This window comes from Pristis pectinata, chromosome 13, assembly GCF_009764475.1.
Source record: "Pristis pectinata isolate sPriPec2 chromosome 13, sPriPec2.1.pri, whole genome shotgun sequence".
Classification (NCBI taxonomy): domain Eukaryota; kingdom Metazoa; phylum Chordata; class Chondrichthyes; order Rhinopristiformes; family Pristidae; genus Pristis; species Pristis pectinata.
The window spans coordinates 37,098,637-37,123,099 of NC_067417.1; the positions used below are offsets into that span (position 1 = coordinate 37,098,637).

The window sequence follows — 24,463 nt, forward strand, 5'->3', positions numbered from 1 at the left end:
AGACCAGGCTCTGTGCACTTTCCTCAAGTGAAAATTAGGATCAGAGAGCTGAAAGACACTTTTAATTTGTTTAAGGCAAGAAAGTTGGCTGCACTCTGAGCATCAAATGCCCACTTGCTCCTGGGACTTTCCTCCAATTACCTTTTCCACCTGTAAGTATATGAGTAATAATGCAATTTACTAAGTGCTAGAGATTCAACAGGAATGTTCCAAATTTGATTGCCGAAATATGGAGAATTTCCAGTGGAGGAGTGTCAGTAACTAGACGTGACAGATGTAAGATAATTACCGAAGGAACAGGGTGTGTGTCGATAAATGAGGAGAATTATTTTTATGCAGTGAGCTGTTATGATCTGGAAAACAGTACTTGAAAGCGAACAAGTACCACGATGTCCTGGTATTTAAAAACTGCCATATCTATGTGCACAATAAAAATCTAATTTACTGCTGACAAGTCACAAGATCAGTTTACACCATAAAGATGGAATATCTTCATCAAGAACCTCTTTACAATTTAAACAATGAAAAGAAATTGAGATAAAGCTCAACATCCTCCCATATCATTGCTATTTCTAGATATTAAGTACAGATGAGATCAAGGACAATTAGCCAGTTAAAGAAGTTACCAGAGCCCAATAGTGAGTGGGAGATGAATTCATTTTCAGAAGAAAGACTCATTAACTTAGAAGTGCTTTGTCAGTCTTGTCATTGTAACCAAGTGTGCTAACTCATATCGTCTGGTAACCCCTCCAGTCAATTTTGTAAACAATACCATGGAGACAGATTAGAATCTTTTTTAAGAACAGGAAAAAGTCATCATTAAGCCATTCCCTTCACATCCTTCAATTGTTTCTCTCTCCAGAAAAGCTCCCAACTGTCTCAAACTCATTTACTGCCTTTTCAATGGTTTTTTAACTAATTCCAAAACATCAGCTCCTCTTGGCTTTTGGTCTCAGTTGCCTTCACTGTAGTCCTTGTACCTCCCAATTAAAGGGGCATCGGTTCATGTAATGTGGCACAGACTAAATGTCCCCCTCCACCTCCCGCATATATTTTGCATCTTACTAACTTAAAGGCATTTCTTGTACTTATCAAGCCATGAGGCAGGCTGAAGGAGAGTTGGCTGTTTATTCCTGGTACTCTGAAACACAAGACAATAGGAGCAGGCGTAGGCCACCTGACCCTTCAAGCCTGCCCTGCATTCAATATGATCAAGGCTGATCTGCCCCAGGCCTCAATTCCTCTTCTGTGTCAGTTGCCCATTGCTTCAAATTCCCCTATCTTTCAAATATCTACCTCCTCTTTAAATACCTCCATGATCTAGCCTCCACAACCCTACAGGGTAGAGAACTCCAGAGATTCACCACCCAGATATGGTGCAGGTGGAGAAAGTGGCTTAAACTTGTAAAATTCAAATAACGTCATTGTATCACTTCACTTACAAAATCACACCATCAGATGCCTCTTTGCCTGCATGATTGTGAAAGGACATTCATTGAGAGACCAGTCTGAGCTATTCTCATATCTAAACTACTAACCCTCACCAACAGGAGGACGATGACAGAAAAATGAAGAAATTTACTTCATACATTCCCCACATACATTAATGGCAGGAAATGATTTGTGAGATATACCATAAAGGGCATCAGTTTATGCAATTCAATTACCTTTCCGACTGGCTTTGTTCCTTCCCAATTCCTCTTTTCCAGAGAAGGAGGTACCTGATAGATGTCCTGGGCTGGATTCATGGATGGGGGCACTTGGTAGATGTCCTGGACTGGATTCATGGATGGAGGTATTTGGTAGACATCCTGTCCAGGACCCATGGATGGGGGCACCTGATAGATATCCTGAGGTGGACTCTTCGATGGTACCTGATAGATGTCCTGGGATTGATTCAGAGATGGAGGCACCTGGTAAATCTCCTGGGTTGGGTTCATGGACTGGGTCAAATGGCCTTGAGATGCTGTCTTCTGATACATGGTCTGTTGCTGTTGTTTTGTTGGGGTAGCTGGGTACTTGTTTGATTGTTTCTGCAGTGCAGGAGGAACCTGATACAAGCTCTGCTGTACCTTGTTTGATGAGGGCATCATATAGACATTGTCTCCCTGGGGTACGTAAGCAGGGTGCATAGCTGTATACTGTGAGGATTGGGATGGCATTTGGTAAACATTCTGCTGCTGGTAAGGCTGTGGTGATTGTGGGGGCTGTTGTGCTGGGCTGGAATTTGGCTGTTTTTTCTCATACATTCCCACCAGGATCTTTAGCCGGTTTCCAGGCACGATACCTTGCCGTCCATGTAGTGAGCAGAGCCACCAGCCATCCAAGCCTCCTGTGTTCCGTTCCAAAACTGTCATGATATCCCCTTTGCGAAATGTAAGTTCATCTGGTGATTCAGCCACATTGTCATACAAGGCTTTAGCCAGTACATTCTGGAAGAAAAATAATAAAACTTCTTAGGCAAAACACGTAAATGAAGATTGGAGCTAAATAAGCCTGTCTGACGTATTGGCATGGCTTATTCTGCACAAACCTTTATTGCAGGAAACATATTTCTAGATCAGATTTCAAATCAAATAATTGCATGAATAAACTTGACAAATACTGGTTTTTAAAGTGTTTAGCTCATTAACTTTCAACCTGTCCAGTTTATGCTTTCTTGTGTTAGTATTGAAAAACCAAGAGCACATTTCTTATAAATCATGTTACTGAAATCTGCAAACAGGCAAAAACTTTCCCACATAACATGGAGGTGGTGGTTTGAAGGGCCTGTTTCCATGCTGTACAACCCTATGACTACAATGTGATAGCTCCCATTCTCTACTCTCCTGTCCGAAGGTTTAAGTGTGCTTTGTGTGACAGAATTTGATCGAGAAACTGATTGCCTTTACTGCACCTTTTGCAAAGGTCACTAAATTGCTTCAAGATCCTTGGTGAATAAGGAGCACGTGGCTGGGCAGAGATGCCCAGTTCAATGAAATGACATCAAATGACAATGCAACCATGTCTGAACACCATCTCTGCTAAATCCAGTCGCATCCCAGAGGCCCAAGTGACCCGAACCATTTAAGCAGAAGCAAAACTCTACGGCAAATACAAGCTCTTTTCAGCTGAACTTAAAAGCAGACAAGAGGACCTGTACGTGTTTTACTGTAGGTCGCCTTCAGGATGTATATCAGCCCAATCATTAACCTGAAGTCTCCCAACCCAATCTTATTTTGCCACAGCCAATCATGAGCCCCATCATCCAATTCCAATATACTAACTGGGCCCTCTGGTCCTGACTCAAACCTCTCCCCAACCTAGTGAATGACACCCCAAACCTCCTCCATCCTTCACCTCTCGCCTTCACGAAGTGCCCATTTCCACAATTCCTCGACGTTCTCCATCTTCTCCACTCTCTCCACCATTGTAAAACAAATGGAGGAAATACTGTTGTGTCCACCTCCTGCGCAAGGCCTACTAACTACATGACTTCTTGGTCTTCTTGCTCTGTAGACCTCTGCAGTAATGAGCCCACACACAAAGGATGCCGAGGCCTGTCATGCAGAGCCTGTCTAATGCACCCTTCCAGATTAGAAGAATTTCTAGGTCACTGATATTTAGGGCACCCCAACAAAGGTAATTTATAGAAAATAACATCGAGGTAGTAGGTAGTCAATAAATGGGACAGAATCGGAGGGGAACTCATAAAATACATCTCAAAATTAAGTTATTTTACTTTCAGTATCCAGAGCTACAAACCAGTAACAATATATCTGGATGACACTGTGGTACAGCATATTCAACTCTGACCTGTCAGTGTGGGGTTTGTCAGTTCTTCTTGTGACTGCATGGGTTTCACTGGGTGGTCCGGTTTCCTCCCTAATAGGTTAACTGTCTACTGTAAACTTGCCTTTAGTGGAGCTAACTGACAAAAGAATCAAAAGGAGAAAATAGTGGGCACATGAGAGAGAATAAGTTAAAGGGCTACAGAGGAATGAGGGGAATTGGACTGATGGGATGCTCTTCTTGGAGCTGGCATCAAATGAATGGGCCAAATGGCCACTTTCTGTGTCATAACAAGTAGGTGATACACAGTGGAACAGTCAAATACAAGAGGCTGTGCCGTGTGCTTAGACCACCGTTTTTTCTGAAAAAAACAACTTGCATATCAAAAAGCAATCTGTTTAGACTGTGATACCATGCCACAGTAAATACTTATATGCCTTGGAAAGGATACAGAGATGGAGAACAAGACTCGGGTCCCAAATGTGAAAGCTCAAGCTCTGTTTCAAGAGGATGCAATCAAGGGATGCACAAAGTATGAAATGGCATGGAAAAGATTATTCCATTGTTGCATATTAAGTGGTATCTTTAAGAAAGAAAAAAGCCTTACATTATTTAAAAACATCCTTTTGAAGAGTGAGACATGAAGACTCAAAGGGCATAAATGGAAATTAGTGACGTTGTTTTTTTAAAAAAAAATCAGGTAAAACAGAATTAAATACTTGAAATAATCCCCGAGGATGGTGTAGAGGTAAAAGTGACTAAGGAGGACATTGCGGTGGAAAATTAAGACACTACAGGAATGAGTCTAAAGCTCAATGTCCTTTTCTCAATGCTTATTTTTCTCATTTACGCAAGGAAGTGCCACATAATCCTAAATTGCTCCATTCTGGAGGAAAGGATAATTGGGACTATCCATCTTGGCTAACTACAGTCATACTGTCAGTAACTTCCTTCTGGGGCACCAGTGACAATCACTTCCACACATCCAGTCAGCCTGATCTGGAGGAAGGATGAGAGTCTGGACCTGCCTGCAGAGAAAAACAATCCCAAGGCAAGGAAACAAGGAACGCCCAACTATCATCATGTTGCTTCCTGTAGTGAACATTCATCTTCTGCCATCAGAGCTCGCCAACTGTCAATATCTGATGATAAAATTAAAGAAAAGCTGCACGTAGCAGAAATGTGGATGACAACAACTCATTGCCATTTATCACATTATCTCCCAACTTTCCTAATTTCCTCTGTCTATTAATGCAACAACATTTCCTTGCAAAAACTAATCAATCCCAGTTTTGACACAGCACATTCCCTTTTATTCAGCATCCATCATCTAATTCAGTGAAGACAATTGGCAGGAAATGTTCAGGTCTAGTAGAAGGGCAAATTAATGTCCTTCCTTCAAAATTAGTCCTTTGGCCCTAAGGGTCTCATGATAAATAGGGTGTTCCATGTGCCTGAACACTTCCACAGCAAATCCGTAATAATGGAGAAATGTTACCTGTTGCTCCGTGGAAGAAGCATTCCTAGTGATAAGAGCATGGACCTTCTAGCAGTGGTCAGACTCTCAAAGAATTGTTCTCCACCCCCTTTATGTGTACGCACACACACAATCATAGAACATAGATCATAGAACACTACAGCATAGGAACAGACTCTTCAGCCCATGATGTATGTGCCAAGCATGATGCCAAATTAAACTAATTCCTTCTGCCTGCACATGATCCACATCCCTCCAATATCCATGTGCCTATCTGAAAGCCTCTTAAACGCCACTGTCACAATCATGACACATTATTCCATTAAATCAACAGAGCACTTAAATACAATGGCCTTATATGAAATCTTCAGCATCAAAAAATCAAGAAGACTGCACATAGATTGCTTTTTGAGAGTCAAGTTGTTCAAATACTGATCTAAAGCAAGTGCACAGCACAAGCAGAGGAACAACAAAACAAATGTAAATTAAACATGGAAAGATTTTCCCTCTCATTTTGTCTGAGGGAATTAGGAAGGTCAGCATCAGGAAAGCACCCAGACTCTGGAGAAACCAGGAAATATCCACACTCCTGTCAGGGCCAGGTACAGCGCACTTCCTGAGGACTCGAGGGGAAAACAACATGTGTGCATTTTGTTTATAGTTGTACAGTAACTAGTGGAAAAAATATTAACATTGTATATTTTCCAGGTAATGACTTTGATAAGTTAAGATAGATGATGAGAAGGGAGTTTGGGAGACACTGTTCAGTATAAAGTAGACCTCACTGTGGGTGTGGAAGTGTGTGGGCGGTGGGGGGCACACTGGGAGTGGATTTGATGGTCCAACACCAGTGACAAATCAAAAAAGTTTTGAATTAATATCTTGATTAAGATAGCAGTTAATGAATTTCAGTTATTTGCTAATGACAGAGGCAGACCAATGTAAAAACGTCACTGCACGCAAATGTGTAGTTGTATCACACGTTTTATAATCAACAACTTAACACACAAGACTGGACAAAGCCAATTTCCAAATTCCTGCTACAAAACTCCATTGAAAACATTTATTTCCATTGTGTGGTGTCCTGCATCGAGGAGTAAAAGTTCCATTTGCACCAAAAAGTGTCAGACAACAGAAGGCAGGCATTGAGCTTAGGCAGTCACCCAAAGCAGGAGGTTCTGGCTTGAACACAAGTTTGAGGACAAAGTGGGAGGTCTTCCAGCACTGCGAGATGTCCGTAGGGGAATGCTGCCGACTTGCACATGCCAGGCTGCAGGAGTACGTGCTGAGGGACGCACTGAAGCTGGGTGCAGCCGACGCAAAGGCTCGGTGGGGAAGGGCTACAGTTTAGGGTTCTTCTGCCACTGGAGAGGGAGGGTCAGGGTCAGGTGAGAAAGCCCCTTGAATGTTCACGTGTGGCATCGATGCTGTTTTTAACACTAATGAATGATCTGTACAAGAATGTAAAGGCTTGCACTGTTTTATAATTGTATATATTTTGTCTTTTATTATGAATAAAGTTTACTTTGGAATAAAAAAAAGTGGGAGCTGTTTGTAAATGGGTACTGAATCTTAGTTGTGAAGTATAGCTACCTTACACCTTCCTTAACATGGTACATCTCTGAGAAGAAACCATCTCTAACTTTGACATTTCCTCCTGTGAATATTCCGAGAACAGCAGAATTGGATTTGCTGTTAATACAAGTCACTGCCAGGTTGGGTCTGGTGCTATCACAATAAAAAGGGTTTTCTTCTCCTCAAGCTCAGGTTACCAGGAAGTAAAAGATAGCCCAGGCCAGAGAGTATGCGCACATGATAATGAACACAATATACTGTAAATAAAGCACCATAAACTCTCAAAATGATTCACACAAGTAATTGTTTCTGAATGTGTTACATTAATGAAAGCACTTGTTGTTAAGGAGGCACAGTAGTGTGTGGCGGCACATAGTGTAGCGGTTAGTGTAACGCTATTACAGCGCCAGCGACCCAGGTTCAATTCCGGCCGCTGTCTGTAAGGAGGTTGCACGTTCTGCCCGTGCCTGTGTGGGTTTCCTCAGGGTGCTCTGGTTTCCTCCCACATTCCAAAGGCGTACAGGTTAGGACTGTGGGCATGCTGTGTTGGTACCGGAAGCGTGGCAACACTTGCGGGCTGCCCACAGCACATTCTCAGTAACGCAAAAAGACATATTTCACTGTGTGTTTCGATGTACTTGTGACTCATAAATAAATATCTTATCTTAATTATTTGGCGTGTTAAGGTTACAAAAAGTAAGGCATAAATACAAGTTCTGATTCACATATATATCCTCATGACAGTGGGGAGTTTAGGCTGCGAGGAGGAAGTAAAGAGGGTCCAATGTGATTTAAACAAGTTGGGTGAGTGGGCAAACACATGGCTGATGCAGTTTAATGTGGATAAATGTGAGGTTATCCACATTGGTTCTTACAACAGAATAAGAGTTCATTATCTGAATGGTGACGGATTGAGAAAAGGGAAGGTGGAATGAGACCTGGGTGTCCTCGTACACCAGTCTCTGAAAGCAAGCATTTAGGAAGGCAAATGGCATGTTGCCTGTCATTGCAAGAAGAATACAGGAGAAAGGATGTCTTGCTCTCGTTGCGAGTTAAGAGTGGCAATTAATTGCATGTGAATTGCATTGGTGTGGCCCATCTGGAGTTCTGCGAGCAGGTTTGATCTTTATCTGAGGAAGGATGTTCTTGCCAATGGAGGCCATGCAACACAGGTTTATTGGTCTTATCTCTGGGATGGCAGGACTGACATACAAGGAGAGATCGGGCTGGTTAGGCCCATGGTCAGTGCAGGATAGAAGAATGAGAGGGGATTGCAAAGGAAGCTATAAAATTCTAACAGAGGATATTCCCAGTAGCTGGGAAGTCCAGAAGCAGGGCCTCAAGGTATGGTGTATGCCATTTAGAACATAGATCATGGGAAATTTCTTCACCCAACAGGAGGAACCTGTGAAATTCTCTACCACAGGAGGCCAAGTTAGTAAATATATTTAAGGAGGAAATAGGTATATTTCTTAATCCCGAAGGGATCAAGGGATATGGGGAGAGGACAGGAACAAGGTGCTGAAGACAGCACTCCTGGCAGAGCATTCCAGGCACCCACCACTCTCTGTGGAAAAAAAACTTGCCCTCCCCCTGCTATTTTCTATGTTTCTACAGCCGAATTACAGCAGAATTGTGACTGCCTGCAATAGTTTTCCCATTCAGATAGAAACTCTGCTCTTCTTTCTAGGGGTTCAATCCTCCCTCAAAATAAAGTGACTTCAGCCAAAATTACTTGCTACTCTGACCACCCAGTGGGCGGTGGAGGAGCTGAGTAAGCTGCTGGCCCACAAAGTTCTCATTGCCACTCCTGTTGGAATTACAAATGCAACTCTCAGCTTTTCCCAGAAACAGGAAGTGCTTTTTCCATGACTCATGGGCAGTTCTGCTTCATAAATCCAGCAAACTGCTGCACAAGTTGCCCAACAACAATTTTTAAACCCGGGAATGCAGATAGTGAATACTAAATTTGGGAATTTTCTCCAAAGTGTATCATGGTGTCATGACATGTTTTAGATTCAGCCTATCTTCTGGTATGCGAGACAAGATTTCCTCTTCTCTCCTCAGAAAGTTCAGGCAATCCTTTGTTTTCAACAGCAGATTCCCCTCCACTACAAAGGCTGCTACCCATGGGACATCATCACCCAGCTCAATCTATCTGCCATTGAAATACAGAGTCACTATCACCTCCGACTACACCATTTTCCATGTTCAAGTATGAGAGACCATTGGAGTTCCTCAGTACTACTCAAGATACAAGCCTTTCCATCGAATCCTTGGATCTGGGACAAGAGGTGGCATCACAGGTCTTCTCCAGGCCATTGGCATTTGTCCCTCAAACAATATTATCCGAAACTAGTTTGCTGTTTCCTTTTTTTTACTGCTATTTGTAAACTGTTTGCACATATTCCACTATCTAGCACAAATGATTTGGTTTCTCCCAAGGATGTGAAAAATGCTATGTTATTTCTATCCACGTATTTAAAGCTTTGACTTCATCAGCTCAATAGTCACCATAAGTCAGGATCTTTGTAAGAAACCACATTAATAAATCATATTAGAACACAGAACATAGAACAGTACAGCTCAGCAAAGGAACAGGCTCTTCGGCCCACAATGTTATACCAAACTAATTAAACTAGTAATTAAAAGCCTAATAAACTAATCCCTTCTGCCCACACAATGTCCATACCTCTCCATTCTTTGCATATTCATGTGCTCATCTAAGAGCCTCTTAAATGCCTCTATTGTATTTGCCTCCACTACCACCCGTGGCAGCACATTCCAGGCACCCACCACTGTCTGCGTAAAAAAACTTGCCTCACACATCTCTTTTGAATTTACTCCCTCTCAGCTTAAATACATGCCCTCTGGTATTAGACATTTTGACCCTGGGAAAAAAGATACCGGCTGTCTATCGATGTCTCTCATAATCTTATAAACTTCTATCAGGTCTCCCCTCAGCCTCCGCTGCTCCAGAGAGAACAACCCAAGTTTGTCCAACCTCTCCTTATAGTACATGCCCTCTAATCCAGGCAGCATCCTGGTAAACCTCTTCTGCACCCTCTCCAAAGCCTCCACATCCTTCCTATAACGGGATGACCAGAAATGAATTCAATACTCCAGATGTGGCCTAACTAGAGTTTTGTAAAGCTGCAACACATCTTCCTGACTCTTGAACTCAATGCCTCGACTAATAAAGGCAAGCATGCCATACGACTTCTTTACCACCCTATCAACCTGCGTACCACTTTCGGGGAGCTTTCAACTTGGACACCAAGATCCCTCTGTAAATCAGCACCGTTAAGGGTCTTACCATTAAAAGTGTACTGTCCCTCTACATTTAATCTCCTGAAGTGCAACACCTCACATTTGGCCAGGTTAAACTCCATCTACCATTTCTCCACCCACATCTACAACTGATCTGTATCCTGCTGTATCCTATGGCAAACTTCTACACTATCCACAACACCATCAATCTTTGTATCATCTGCGAACTTACTAACCTTCCAATCCACATTTTCATCCAGGTCACTTATATATATCACAAATAGCAGAGGTCCCAGTACGGATCCCTGAGCAACACCACTAATCACGGACCTCCAGCCAGAATAAGCTCCAACGAACACCACCCTCTGTCTTCACTGGGCAAGCCAATTCTGAATCCAAACGGCCAAGTCACGTGGATCCCATGCATCTTAATCTTCTGGATGAGCCTACCATGAAGGACCTTGTCAAACGTTTTACTAAAATCCATGTAGACAACATCCACAGTTCTACCTTCATCAATCACCTTCGTCACCTCCTCGAAAAACTCAGTCAAGTTAGTACCCACACAAAGCCATAAATGACTGTCCCTAATTAGGCCATGGTTTTCCAAATACTCATAAATCCTATCCCAAAGAATCCTGTCCAATAGGTTCCCTCCCACTGATGTGAGACACATTGATCTTAGATGAGAAACATTCAGTCTTCAGTATGTTTAATGACTGTGGCATTCAGGGATATGTTGCAAGTGCACACAGTAGGTTTCCCTAGTTATTAGATCTGACCCAATGATGTCAGAGGTTTTATTTCACAGGTGCCCAATGTCTTGATGGTTTCTCCCAATCCATACACGATGTTGAAAGAGCTTCCGCAAATTTTTTTCCAGTACGTTTACAGGCAGGAGCAGGTAGGGACTTGCAAAGGTGACTTAGATTTGTTCAGTGGTTGACACTGTTAACATTTCCATTGTAAGCAGGAAGCAGGGACATTACTCTTTACCTCCTTTGGATCTTTTCCAATTCAATTTACCTGCAGGAGATTTCTAGTGGATGTGTAGGCTCGACTGGGCTAGGAGTGTGGGCTGGGAGCACAGGCTGGGCTGGGCTAGGCACCCCTCAGTGTATGCAAGACATGATACATCCATCGGGAGAGAGCTCCCTGCCTTCTCTAAGCTCAAGGCTATTCGCTTGTCCCAGGGATACTCAAGGTCCAGGCCCACTCATGGGACTACCTGGAACCAACGACAGCACAAAATGAGATGAGAGGTAGGAGATGCCCATTTCAGCCTTGGTTTATTAGATACAGTGAACTGGTACACACCACCAGCCCAATACTTCCACAGGTTGAACTTCCACAGGTTGATGGCCCCCCAGGAATTCCAGAGATAGTACTAGGCAGAACCAAATGCAGTAGATCTTAACCAACTATTATTCTTCCTTGCTCCTTCAGAATTCCTAAGACACCAGCTCAGGGAAGAGGAAAATATACCCTTTGTATTTCAAGTTATCAGACAAGGATGACACTGTGAACAGCAAGACCCCGATGATCCAATTTCCAGTGAGTCCTCGATGAATTAGGCACAGAAGAAGTAAACAGTTTGGTAAATAACATTCAGTCTGGTCTGGAATGTTTGAAGTGCTAATTAGGTAAATAAAACAAAGACTTCTACCACTCACACACCCGTCTATACACACGCGTGTGGATGCACACAACCAAGTAATATGCAGGCAGAAGGATGAAATCTTCCAACCAACAGCAGAGCTGAGACGTGGGAGACCGGAAGTTAACTCAGGAGTGCCTGACTGGATTGATCTTGATAGAAAGCAGGGCTGTTAGCACATCCTCCAAGTGCAAGCTGGGCCACTACCCCCTCCCAACCAATCTGTTACAGCAAGCATCAGCTAATTCATGTGCCATGACCTCAGTCCAGCTTTGGCTAAACACTCTGCCCTTGTCACCACTAATCCTCTCCAGCCAGGCCTGAAATCTCTGCAGAATCAAGCAGCAAGCACAGTTAGTGTGTTGTTGTGGGAGAAATCTCATCATTATTGCATTATCAGCAATAGCTAATTTCACTTGGTTAATCTCCGGCGTTAACCTTGTGACTGTTACTGCAACTCCAGCAGCACTCACTCCAGAACAAGTTTTCTTCCTTTTTTGCCTCCCAATCAACCGATAGGAATGTCTGGACGCTGTAATTGTATAGTCTGTCCGGGCTTGCTTTGCCTTAACTGTCAGCAGGAGCCACTGTTGAAATGAGATCATATTCTTCTCTGGTCATCGATCCTCTGCTGCAGGATTTACACAGAGAGGACACACACGCACGTGCACCTTCTCTCTCCCTCTCTCTTTTTGGACAATCTATTAACCCTGCAGTTTTTGTGAGCAAGTCCTACCTGCTAATGCTTCAGATAGGTCAGCCCTCCTGACGCAAAAGTAGGTACAAGCAACGCGCAGTGCGCCACTGAACCAGGAACTAGGCAGGAACTCAAACGCCTTTCCTCCCCTTGGGCCGCTAAAACTATCGTAGTCGTGTCAACGGCAGGGATGGCACATCAGCCAGGCCTGTCTCTGAAGGACCTGTGGAGGAGACTGTTAACCGAGTCTGGCTTCCCGCTACTGACTGTTTGCCGGTAACCAGATGTTGGATTGCAGGATCAGAAAAGGCTGTGGGATCCGCACAATCCAGTAGGCCACCAACACTCGCTGCCTGACCGGAAGCTAATTGACAGGGCTACTGCAGTACGGACAAACTGAGGTAGAGGTGCCAGCACTTCACAGGCAGTCTTTCTGATAGAGAAGATGCAAGGAATGATTGCTGAGTACTCGGCCCAGAGAAAAGCAGGTTGCCAAGGCAGTTAATAGTTCGATTCAGCCCAAGGCTCTGGCTGCTAAGGAGGTCAGAGACGGTGAAAAGGGTACAGAGCTTGTGCTGCGAGTCGTCTCCCCAACAATTACCTGGAAAAAAATGCCATGGGTGCTGCTGAAAGACGTTGCAAACAAAAGGCAGCGAAAGGGCTGAATGTGTCGTCTGGGAAGAATTACAGGTTTGCAGTTGCCAGGACCAAAAAGGGAGAGGAAAAAAAAAATCAGTGGTCAGACAGAAAAAGAATTCAAGCTCAGAAGCTAGTCTAAACTATTTGAAGTGATCCTGCTTTCCTGCACAGGCTCTGCCCCTCCAGGTTAAACTGGATAGTGCACAGGAGAGGTTGAACAGTCACACTGACAGGCATACCATACTTCTCGTTGCAGCACAGGAAACGTTAGAAGAATTGTATTCACACCAGCGGATGCAAATGCCATGTTTCAAAGTTGGCCTAAAACCAAGACTCAGGAGGCGAGAATTGTTTAATATGAAACACGAGCAGAGTATAACTGTGAACACTTACACCAGTAACTGCATTCCTTTCAACAAGTCTCTGCCCTAAATTTGTGATTTATGTTGAAAGCATTAGAAGAGAGATACTGAACAAATGGCCAGGCACTGCTGCCTCATACCCAGCAGACAGGATGAGGATTCTACCAGCTTGCTCTGTGTGCAATGATAAAATGTTTCAAACAATCCTAATCTTGGAAAATAAACCAAAAGCCACTAACTCCACATGTTGACATATTTACTTCATCGTTGGATTGCCAAACAATGATGCTGCAGTTTGGGAGGATATGTGCTTTTCAAGTAAAGAATTATAACAAATTCTTGACTTCTTTCCACCAGAAAAGCTTTCCTCCTCAACCCCTCCCTCAATTTCTTATCTTCCCACCCTAACGTTCATGTATAAAAGTCGACAAGTACATGCATCATATTATGGTTGCTGACTCCTTCACAAATTGAGTCAGATTGCTGAGTTATAGCAAAGCCTTGTATACAAAATAACAGACCGGGTCTGAGAGCAAAGCCAAACAAGTTTTTTCTGGCCAGGAGTCAGGCTGAACCATAACTAAAAGGCTCTATACAAGATATGCTTGTCTAGTTTGTACTGTACATCTCCAAGCAACAGCAAAAGCAGATGGAGAGTGAAAGCACTAGATACAGCTGAAATACGGGTGCTTTTGAGTTTGATACTTGTCAGTTCAAGTTGCAGGAGCTAACATCCATGCTCTGGTTCACCACACTCCCTTTGCTAAACTGGTTTCCTCGTGCCCATGGCAGAACTTTAGGCCTCAAAAAAATAAAATCCCACTTTAGCACTGGTAATGAGGGGCCAGTACATGATGTCTGCATCTCACAATCAAACTACAGAAGGAAATGGAAGAGAATCTTCACATTTCATAACAAGCAGAGTTGGCAATATTCTAGGGGCAACATTCTTTGGACTGCATTCTTTTAAAAAAATCTCATAGCAGTAATCTGTGCTGATTTACAAGTGGTATGTGTGACTGATTTTATACTGGGGTTAGTTACTGGGGAGTTTTACACAGCCAGTTCAGAATGTTTACACCTCACTGAAGGAAAACCAGATACAATCCAATAAATTTTCCAAGATGAGGCACCCAAGAGTAAAAGGCAAGAGTTTGATGTCACTTTAATGCTCCTAGAAATGGATGGAGCATCACAGGATTGCTCCAAGATGCAAGACACAAACTTACACCATCAGAAGAAAGCAGAACAATGCAACAATGCCCTCCGCTTAAAAAAGAAAGCAAGTTGCTTTTCTTCAGCTGAACTGCAGGCAAACTGGTTGATGAAAAGGAAGATATACCAGGCTGATTCACAGCCAAGGTTTCAGAGACATCAACATTAGGCTGCGTCACGAGTTGAACTTTTAAATTGTACACATACACTTACAGGTCAGGCCCCACCCATATCACCCAAGAGCAAGCAGTATTTCAAGCCACAGGATAATTGTGGCGAGACTCTTGCGTACCAGAACTCTGTTTGGATCCTGGATGAATAACAGGAAACCAAATCCACCAGGAACAGAAAAATATAATTTTGCTTTTGAAAAGTAAACAATGGCCAGAGGTAAGGACCATTCTGGTCAAAATAAAACAACTGCCTATGAGCCACTCCTTTTCAATCACTCACTGTGGAGTGTCTAGCTTCCTGGTGGTGGGAATGTGGCCACCTAGTGATTCAGGTGCCTTGTTGACATTCGCCCAACTTGACTGGACAGTAGTCCAATCACAGAGCCAGATGGTGACAAAGAATATACTCAGTAAAATACATTAGTGAAGACTAAACACAAAACAGTTTACAGATTTACTTCTACTATTCACCCTGTAAATAAAAAAATTTGGGCACCCACTCCTCCCTCTTATGATTTTCTATTCATTGAGTGAGTGTCAACAAACAGTTGTAGGTTCAAGCCCCACTGCAGAGACTTGATCCAGGAAGGAACTCCACTGCAGAACCAACTGAGCGCTGTACGGACATGTTGGCCGTCAAGCCCTTCTACTTAACTGGGAATCTAGCAATGCTGATCCATAGTCAACTCAGAGCTGCTTTATGTTTGCTTGGTCCCCTGTTACAAGACTGCTGACAATGATTGAGTAGTGTAATTCCAGACATCATCTTCCCCCAAATCCCAATCGAAATGAAAACAGCTTAAAAATCAGCCCTCATGCAACTTCCCTTGGGCTAAAATTTACCACAGCTTATGGAGGTCTGGCTTCATTGTCAACTCTTTTCTTTTACCACAGTAGTAGATTTAAGTCCTTATGAGGAATTCAAACCAAACTCATTCTGAATCATCCTGATCTACTGATTTACTGAATGGAATCTGGACACATTCCATCCCTTTTACTCAGTAACAGTCTGACATTGCACAACTGCATGCCAGTGTAAGCAGCTCACTGCACAGCTTTCAAAGGCTTGAAGGTTCTTCCCCTTCTTCGCAATGATCCATTCACCCATTTCACATCAGTCTCAGCCACTCCTAATCAATCAAGTCCATGAGTTCCTGCTCATGGACTGTTAGGAAAAAAAAACAAGAATATGTGTGGGTAAATTATCTTCAAAATGAAACTAACACAGAGGGTGAGAGGAACAGCAGAAGAGGTGACCTTGTAAGAACAAACAACATTACAGCACAGTACTGGCCCTTCGGCCCAAGGTGTTGTGCCAACGTCCTTTCCCATCCATGCATCTGCCCAAATATCTTATAAACATTGTAATGGTATCCATCTCTATCACATCCTCTGGCAGCTCATTCCACATACCCACCACCCTGTGTGAAAACCTTGCCCCTCAGGTCTCCTTTAAATCTCTCCCCTCTCACCTTAAACCCATGCCCTCTCGTTTTAGACTCCCTACCTTTTCTCTGAATTACTAGGACGGTCTCCCAGTCAGAATGCAGAGGGTTAGAAATGTTAGGAGTTGGCGAGCAAAAAATGGATGTCTTTGAGATCCAATCCTGAAACAGATTCATGGACAGGCAGCATCTTTCACGTGGCATCTCTTAAGGAGGCCATTCAGCCCATGGACTCTCTGATGGCTCTCACAACATTCCCAGCAATCTCTCTTCCCCTCAAATTCAAACATGTACTATGATTTAGAGCCACAAGCAATCTGCTGGAGGAACTCAGCAGGTCGAGCAGCATCTGTGGGAGGAAAGGAATTGTCAACGTTTCGGGTTGAAACCCTGTATCAGGACTACATGTACTATAATTTGGTGATTTTTTTCCCCATTAAATAACAATAAACACTGTAAAACAAAACAAAAACAAAGACTAGAGAATGGAAAAGAATGTTGGTTAAAAATATATGCAGCAGGCACTAAAGTGAGAGCACCTCTTCAGGGTTACTGCAAGGCTCTGCACAAAAAATATGAAAGTAATTTTGTTCCCCAATCCCTGATTGCTTTTGTTATGACTAACCTGGTACCAGAGAACACAGTAATCACAGTTGCACAGAAACTAGTTACAAAAATAGCTTCTTTGAGATTTCTGATATGTTGAGATTTCGGTTAATGATATATAAAAAATTATCCTATTCCCAGGAGGCATTCAGTCTTGCTGTTTTATTTACAGACCCACAGTTCCTTGAGTCAAGCCAAAGCACAGGCTCGTTTCACATTCTCTTACGTACAAAAAAAAACCATTTACACATTGAATAAGACTAGGGCTAAGCTATTTTGATTTTTGATAAGAATCTCTCACTACAGGGTCAAAGAGAGAACAAAATAATAGACACAATATGTGGATCCACAGCAGTAAATAGCCAAGTTGCTTCAGCCAGAGTTTCCTGAATCTCAGTGCAGTTAACAACAAGCACAGTTAGTTCTTCCTACACTGAACATAACAATCTGTCCCAACTTGTACCTGGTGACGTTGGGCGTGTTGGAGTTTGCAACTTGCTATCAAACAAGGTAGGGTTTGGCATTCAGCATGTATTCTTAACAGCCTGGGGCACAGTACTGTAAGCGTACAAAACCACAAGCTGCTGTGTAATTCACTTGAAATTCTCAATTACTCAAATGCTGTTGCTCCCAGGTTGTTCCAATACATCTTGAGGGAAAAGCTGTATTCCAAGGGTGACAGTGGCACATCAATACCCACTATTGTCGCCAAGAATCATATTGGTAATGCTACAGGAATGGCGTTGAACACAGATTCACAGATCTCACTCCACTGGCTGTTTTCCAGAATATAAACAGGCCAAGGTTGATGGAATAAGGTGGAGACAAATAAATATTTGAAAGATCAAGGACTGGAAGGTTATGGGGAACTGACACAGAAGGGCGAGGCAGCATAGATCAGTAATGACTGTACTGAATGGCAGGGCAGGCTTGAGGGGCCTGGTGTCCTACTCCTGCTCCTAGTTTCTTGCGTTCCTGTGAATAAGCAGCTTGGTATGGGTCCACAATTCTGCCACAGGGCTTGGGGGTGCTGCTCGCTGGCTGGTAATTCCGCGGAGAACCATCAACCTTTTGCACAGCGTGGCTCAGCATGTTCCAGACTTCTACACCCGAGTGTCCATGGAGAGGGAGCACCTGGCGTCCATGGAGAGGGAGCACGTGGTGTCCATGCGTTTGCCAGAGATTTACCGGGATAGTGGATGCTGAAGGGGCTGGAGTGCATCCTGAACACCATGAATTGCAGTTTAATCTAAAATTGTTCTGAGTATTATAAATAAGTAAATAGAATTATTGTTTCAAAACAAAACTGTATGGGCTTGTGGGAAAGGGCCACAGTTTAGGATTGTCCTGCAATGCATACAAATTAGTTAAAATTTGTGTTAATACCCATGAATGATTTACTTTACATTTGCACATGGATGGTAACTGATGATGTGCTTATGTCAAGTAATGGAATAACATTACCTGTTATGAAAATGCTGATGTTAATATTCTGCATTTATTTTAGAATAGTTATATTTTGAAACAAAAATAACTGAAGCTGAGAAACGCAGGCAATTCCACACAGAAGCGCCAGCCAGCTGCACCGTAGGGCTCAACGCGTTCCTGACTTCTGTGTCAGGAGCACATCCGACATCCCGCTATGCTGCTGGACCCAGTGCTGAGCCCCAGGGCAGAGCTCACGTTATGCCGAGCTGAGAGGCTGGGTACACTGCAAATCCAGTCCCTCAGCCAGTTCCCTCCAGACCCACAGCTGGCATTTCCAAGTGAAGTTATTTTTTTAAGAAAATAATTTTTGGCATTTTGACCACAGCAAGTTATCAAAAGCCCGTCAGTGGAATCCAGGGGTGGGGCCACAGCATCCGTCACCTGAAGCCTAGTTGTCAGGACAGTGAAACCCAGCGGCCACTTGGACCTGTGGAAGTCATTACGGCCTTGCAAACTGGCCCCTATGCACTACTGAGTGGATTTCTGCTCAGAAATGGAGCGTTTTGCACCTACGATGATTGATTATGAAGATTAAATGTGGTACAAGGACACATAGATATGGGCCTTCAAAAGTTGAACCTCTTTAAATGCTTCCCCCTCTTTTGGTTCCAATGGAGACGTGGATTTCACCTGCTTTATCAGAAAAGGAATGGAAACAAGCTCGTTCACGCTCAGGACTATTTTTTCCTCCAATTAGATCTGGCTCATCCGTATCACAACTGCACTTGTCCACCCTCGCTCCGCAACCTTTGGCAACCTTCCCCAACAATCAACACCTTAAATTTCAAATAGGCTCAGTGTCCACTACCAATTACTTCATTTACCAATGCTTCATTTCCATTAGATTTTATGATAAAATGCTTCCTGATCCCACTGCTTAACAGACTAGCTGTAACTTTAAGACTATTTCCCTTTACCCTGGACTTCCCCACCAGGAAATAGTGCCTTTCAATTAATTCTATCAAGCCTCTTTAGCATTTCAAAAGCCTCGAATGCTCTCTACATATGAGGGAACACAACCCAAGTTTATGGAACTGGTCCTTATAATTAAAACTGTAATGTACTATCTGCTGTCAAGTCCACACTATCACTGCAAAAGTGCATGAACATTTATTAAATCCTATCTTCCTGTTCATTTCAAAAAGTAAAGCTGTGTAATACACATATGCATTTATCCAGTAGATTGTTACTTACTTATTGTATCATAGAATAAATCCCATCAGCGCCATTCCCCCTCTCTTTATTTTCTCTGTAGCACTACAGCTTATTCTCTTGAACATGGGTCACTGAAGCTGTGAGACGGCAGCACTAATTGCTGTGCTACCATGTGATCCCATACAGATCTGGGAGAACCTGGTTCAACTCTACCTGTCCCCTTTTCCAGGATGGCATGTAGAGGTGTCACTGGTTTGCACTGCTCCTGGAATTATTTCAATGGAAAAATCCGCCATGGACAATCTTTGGCCAGGCCAATTTTTTTTCCTCAACCGATAAACATCACAAAACAGATAATCTGGTCATCACAGTATTATTTGTGGGAAATTGCCATGCACAAATTAGCTGTACATTTTCTACCTTAGAGGAAATGCATCCCCTCTCACTAACACCAAACATACTATAGCAACAACCCCAATTCCCAAGGCACTGTCAACACCACTATACACCCCTAAGGCTTTCTGGGGAACTTTGGGCAGTCTGTGTTGGGTTGCAAACCAGGACAGCGTTGCTATTAGGTGCAGGGGATGGGTGAGAGGACAGGTGTTTTTCATCTAGATTCTGGCATCTGCAGCCCTTTGTTTCTCTAGTGTTTTGAGGGAATGATCCTTAAGAGGATGAGGGAGACTGAAAGTCAGAGGGAGAGTTGTGGTGGTGGGGGAGAATGAGAAAGAGGAGAGGAGGGAACTGAGAGGGATGTGTTTGTGGGGGGTTCTGAGAGGAAGAGGGTGAGCAAAGGTGAGAGTGGCTGAGAGGCGGAATCTGAAGGAGGGAAGGAGACCGAGGGATTCAGAGGGGAAATGAAGGAGGAGATTAGAGTCAAACAAGCATGTGGTCCGATTGTGTATGGACATTAAAAGAAAATAAAAATTAAAACAAGAGGAGGCCATTTGGCTCCTCATGCCTAATCCACCTTCATTTACTACACATACCCCATAATATCCAAAAATCCATTCCTCTGATCTACTTGTGGTTGGTGTGTTCAGGTGTCAGTTCACAGATGTATGAGTGCCAAGACCACGGACCACAATCTGGTCTCCAATTGTCTTGGACTACTTGCCATTGGTCCAAGAGTCGAACCATGTTGTAATTGGTGTGCAAGTCAGTCCATGTTCAAACTAACTAGGAACTGGTATCTTCCACTCCTCAAAGTGACGTACTGGAAGCTGGTCACCCTTAGACTGCCTGAGAAGAAGATACAGCTAGCTTTCTAAATTTGTTCCAATAGTATCTAGTGCTACCAACTCTAGAATGGACTGCCTGAGAAGATGATGGAGGCAAGTACCCTCACACTTAAGAAGCACCTGGACAAGAACTTGAATTGCCAAAGCATAGAAGGCTATAAAACCAAATGAGAAAGAGGATTAGTATAGGTAGGTTCTTGATGGTTGGCATAGACATGGTGGGCTGAAGAGCTGTTTCTATGCTGTATAACTCCATAACTGGAGGAGATGAATTTCTAAGCAAGAGACTTCAATTCCAAAGTACTTCACTAGCTGCCAAGCACTTTTGTTTACCCCAAGTCACAAAAGGCTCCTAAAAAAGTGCAAGTGCTCCTTAGAGCCATGGAATCATACAGCACAGAAACAGGCCCTTCAGCCCATTGAGTCCATACTTACTATCAAACATCCATTTATGTTAATCCTGCACTAATCCCATTTTTTATTCGTCCCACGTTCACATCAACTCTCCCCAGATTCTACCACTCACCTACACACTGGGGACAGTTTACAGCGGCCAACTAACCAACCAACCTGCACATCTTTGGGAGTTAGGAGGAAACCAGAGCACCCAAAGGAAACCCATGCAGTCACAGGGAGAACATGCAGACTCCACACAGACAGCACTCAAGGTCAGGATTGAACCCGCGTCTCTGGCACCGTGAGGCAGCAGCTCTACCAGCTGAGCCACTGCGCCGGCCACTCCTCCCAACATTAACTCCCTTCCAGAAAATCAAACTGCTGATGTTGGAAATCTGAAATAAAAACAGAAGATGCTGGAAACACTCAGCAGTTCTGGTGGTATCTGTTGAGAGAGAAACAGAGTTAACATTTCAGGTCAATGACCTTTGAGTGTTTCCTGCATTTTCTTATTATTTCACTTCTGTGGACATTAGATGAGGGCAGGTTTAGACTTGACTGGCTGTTCTCACAGTCGGACAGGCCGGCACGGTGTACAAGAGCTAACAAAGGCGATTTGGACAGAAGACAACTGAGAAGAAATCTCAGCCAAGGAGACATGAGGAACCTTTCTTTCAAAGCTGCACTTGCTGCAGAACCCATGATTCAGTCAAACCTGTTTACAATTTATACTAACATCCTTTGGCAGGAAAGCTCTCATTAAATGTACACTTTGGGTAACTTGTAAAGTTGTTAAAAAAAACAGGTATGTGTAGCACACACAGAGAGTCTTAAATTACACCCTTCTATTGAGCTCACCTTGACTGTAGGCTGACACCTGCCTTTTGTGATTCATCAGCTGGGCTGAGCTGTGATTTCATGTCCTCGGGGTACAAATCTCACTCCACCATCGAAATACACACGCCAGCTCCCACAGCTTCCTCCCAGCGTCATATGTGACTGCCTACCTACGGGTCTGCCAAGATTTGAAACCCTCTTTTTCCCTTCACTTCCAACACAAACCCCCACCCCCTCCAAAAAAAAGTCCCAAAGTCTATTTCACCCCGAACTCGAGATCCCAACCGAACAGGAAGCTCTTTGGACTCCCCGTTGCCAATGAATACGGCTCGCTGTTAAATCTGATTGCTGGAACAAACTTGAAACTGGTACAATGACAAAAGGGCGAGAAGTAACCCCACACTTTTCAGCGTGCTGTGATTTTCTTTCCCGGGGCTGCTCCGCCCGCTAACCCTGGCTGCCTGAGTGTCAAGAGGAAGCAAGGGCTTGCGGATCCCGTCACTGACAAGTTGCAGAGCAGGGACCAGATCAAAACTCCTGGAAATGGGCCCCGCTTCTCAAACAGCAACTTGCACCCGAGAGACCGGCTGTGCTCGAAGTCACTCGGTTTGTCTCGACGATGAAAGGAAAGCTCCGGGGCGGCAGGAGAGGGAACAGCAACCTCCACACAGGTCCAGTGACCAGCCCCGGGAGCTCTCTACACATAACGGCGCAGCCCAGCCAGAAAAGTTGCAACCCCCGACCTTCCACACAGCAGCTTTCACTTACCAAGTAGTTCATCATTGAATTGAAGGGCTTCTTTTCCCCTCTTCGTGATGTGAAACCACTCCAGGTCCCCAGTTCCTGAAGATAAAACTCCTTCGCCGCTCTCCTGTAGCGTATTGTAAGTTTAATACATCATCTAGTAGTGTGACCTCACTTGTGTGGTATGAGATACTGCGAGGGGCTCACAAGCACACTGCCTGGGAGTGAATGCTCGTTAGGTAATCTTATACTTTCCACAGGATTCAGACTCCCAAGGTCTCTGGCTGCAATACGATTGGTTACAGTCAAAGTCTTTTCACTTCAATGAGCTTCCACTGAGAACGCGATTGTGAGAAGGCTCCGCCACTGAATGGCGCTGTGCAGAGCAGAGACACGGCACAAAGGGAGAGTGTACTCTTGAAGAAGTGTCCCCGTTTTACAGCCTTTGAGGAAAAGACTGTTGATCAAAACGTTAAGCTATGGTACTAAACACATGGTCCAGTGGTCAGTAGTGATCCCACCCTCCATATACTTCCCCATCCTCCACATAGACGACCGACAGCAGCCATGAAGGTACCATCAATACAAAATCTTCCAAATTCACTGCATGGATAAGTGAACTGCGCCAGTATCCTCCCCCAAACAACATCTCCTGCACTGAGGCTCTAGTTGTACTCAGCTGGTTCTGTTGGGTAGGACACATCATGTGCATGCCCAAAACCAGGCCACTGAGACAGACGCTCTATTCCAACCTCTGTGATGGGAAGAGATTACCAGACAGACAGAGATGATGATTCAGAGACATGCTCAAAGCCTCCATGAAGAAGTGCAACATCTCCACTGACTGGGAACACTGCTCAAAGTGGAGAAGCAGCATTTGTGCTGATCTAGAGTCAGAGTTGTATAGTACAGAAACAGGCCCTTCAGCCCACTACGTCCATGCTGACCATTTTGCCCATCTACACTAACCCCATTTGTCTGCATTTGGTCCAGATCCTATGTCTTACCTATTTGAGTGCCTGTCTAAATGTCTCTTAAAAACAGTGATTGTATCTGACTCCACCACCTCCTCTGGCAGCAAGTTTCATACATCAACCACTCTGTTTAAGAAAAAAACTTTTCTCTCAAATTCCCTTTAAAACTCCTTCCTCTCACCTTAAACCTATGCCCTCTTGTTTTTGATACCCTGACTGTGGGAAAAAGATTCTGACTATCTACCCTATCCCATGCCTCTTATATACCTCAGTAAGGTCACCCCTCGGCCCCCTTCACTCCAGGGAAAACAAGCACAGCCTTGTCCAATTTCTCCCCATAACTAAGGCCCTTCAATCCAGGCCACATCCAGGTGAATCTCCTCTGCACTCTCTCCAGCACAACCACATCCTTCCTGTACTGTACATAATACTCAAGGTGCAATCTTATCAGAGTTTTGTAAACATAACATCCTAACTTTTACATTCTGTGCCCTGACATATGCCTTCTTCACTCCCTATCTACCTATGTTGCCACTTTCAGGGAACTATAGACTTGAACCCCAAAGTCCCTCTGTTCATCAATATTCCTTAGCACCCTACCATTTACAGGATTAAATTCACTTTGCCCTTCTTTCCATCTCATCTATATCCTGCTGAATTCTTGGACAACACCACCAACTTTTGTGTCTTCACAAACTTAGCAATCATACTTCCTCCTTTCACATCCAAATCATTAAT

At 43.8% G+C, this 24,463-nt stretch overlaps 1 protein-coding gene across 4 annotated transcripts in view; it reads right to left on the reverse strand.

The window, feature by feature from the left end:
- Positions 1–24,463, reverse strand: part of bcar1 (BCAR1 scaffold protein, Cas family member) — a 206,342-nt gene that overhangs the window by 75,092 nt on the left and 106,787 nt on the right. For 2 of the 4 annotated variants that reach the window (XM_052028409.1, XM_052028407.1), the window contains exons 1-2: positions 22,776–22,993; positions 1,668–2,432 (exon numbers count right to left, since the gene is read on the reverse strand). In XM_052028409.1, the coding sequence (XP_051884369.1) occupies positions 1,668–2,432; positions 22,776–22,790 (780 nt within the window). In that variant the 5' untranslated portion in view covers positions 22,791–22,993. Of the gene's footprint in view, positions 1–1,667; positions 2,433–22,775; positions 22,994–24,463 lie in introns of those variants that run through there. The other 2 variants (XM_052028408.1, XM_052028411.1) reach the window with 1 other exon arrangement.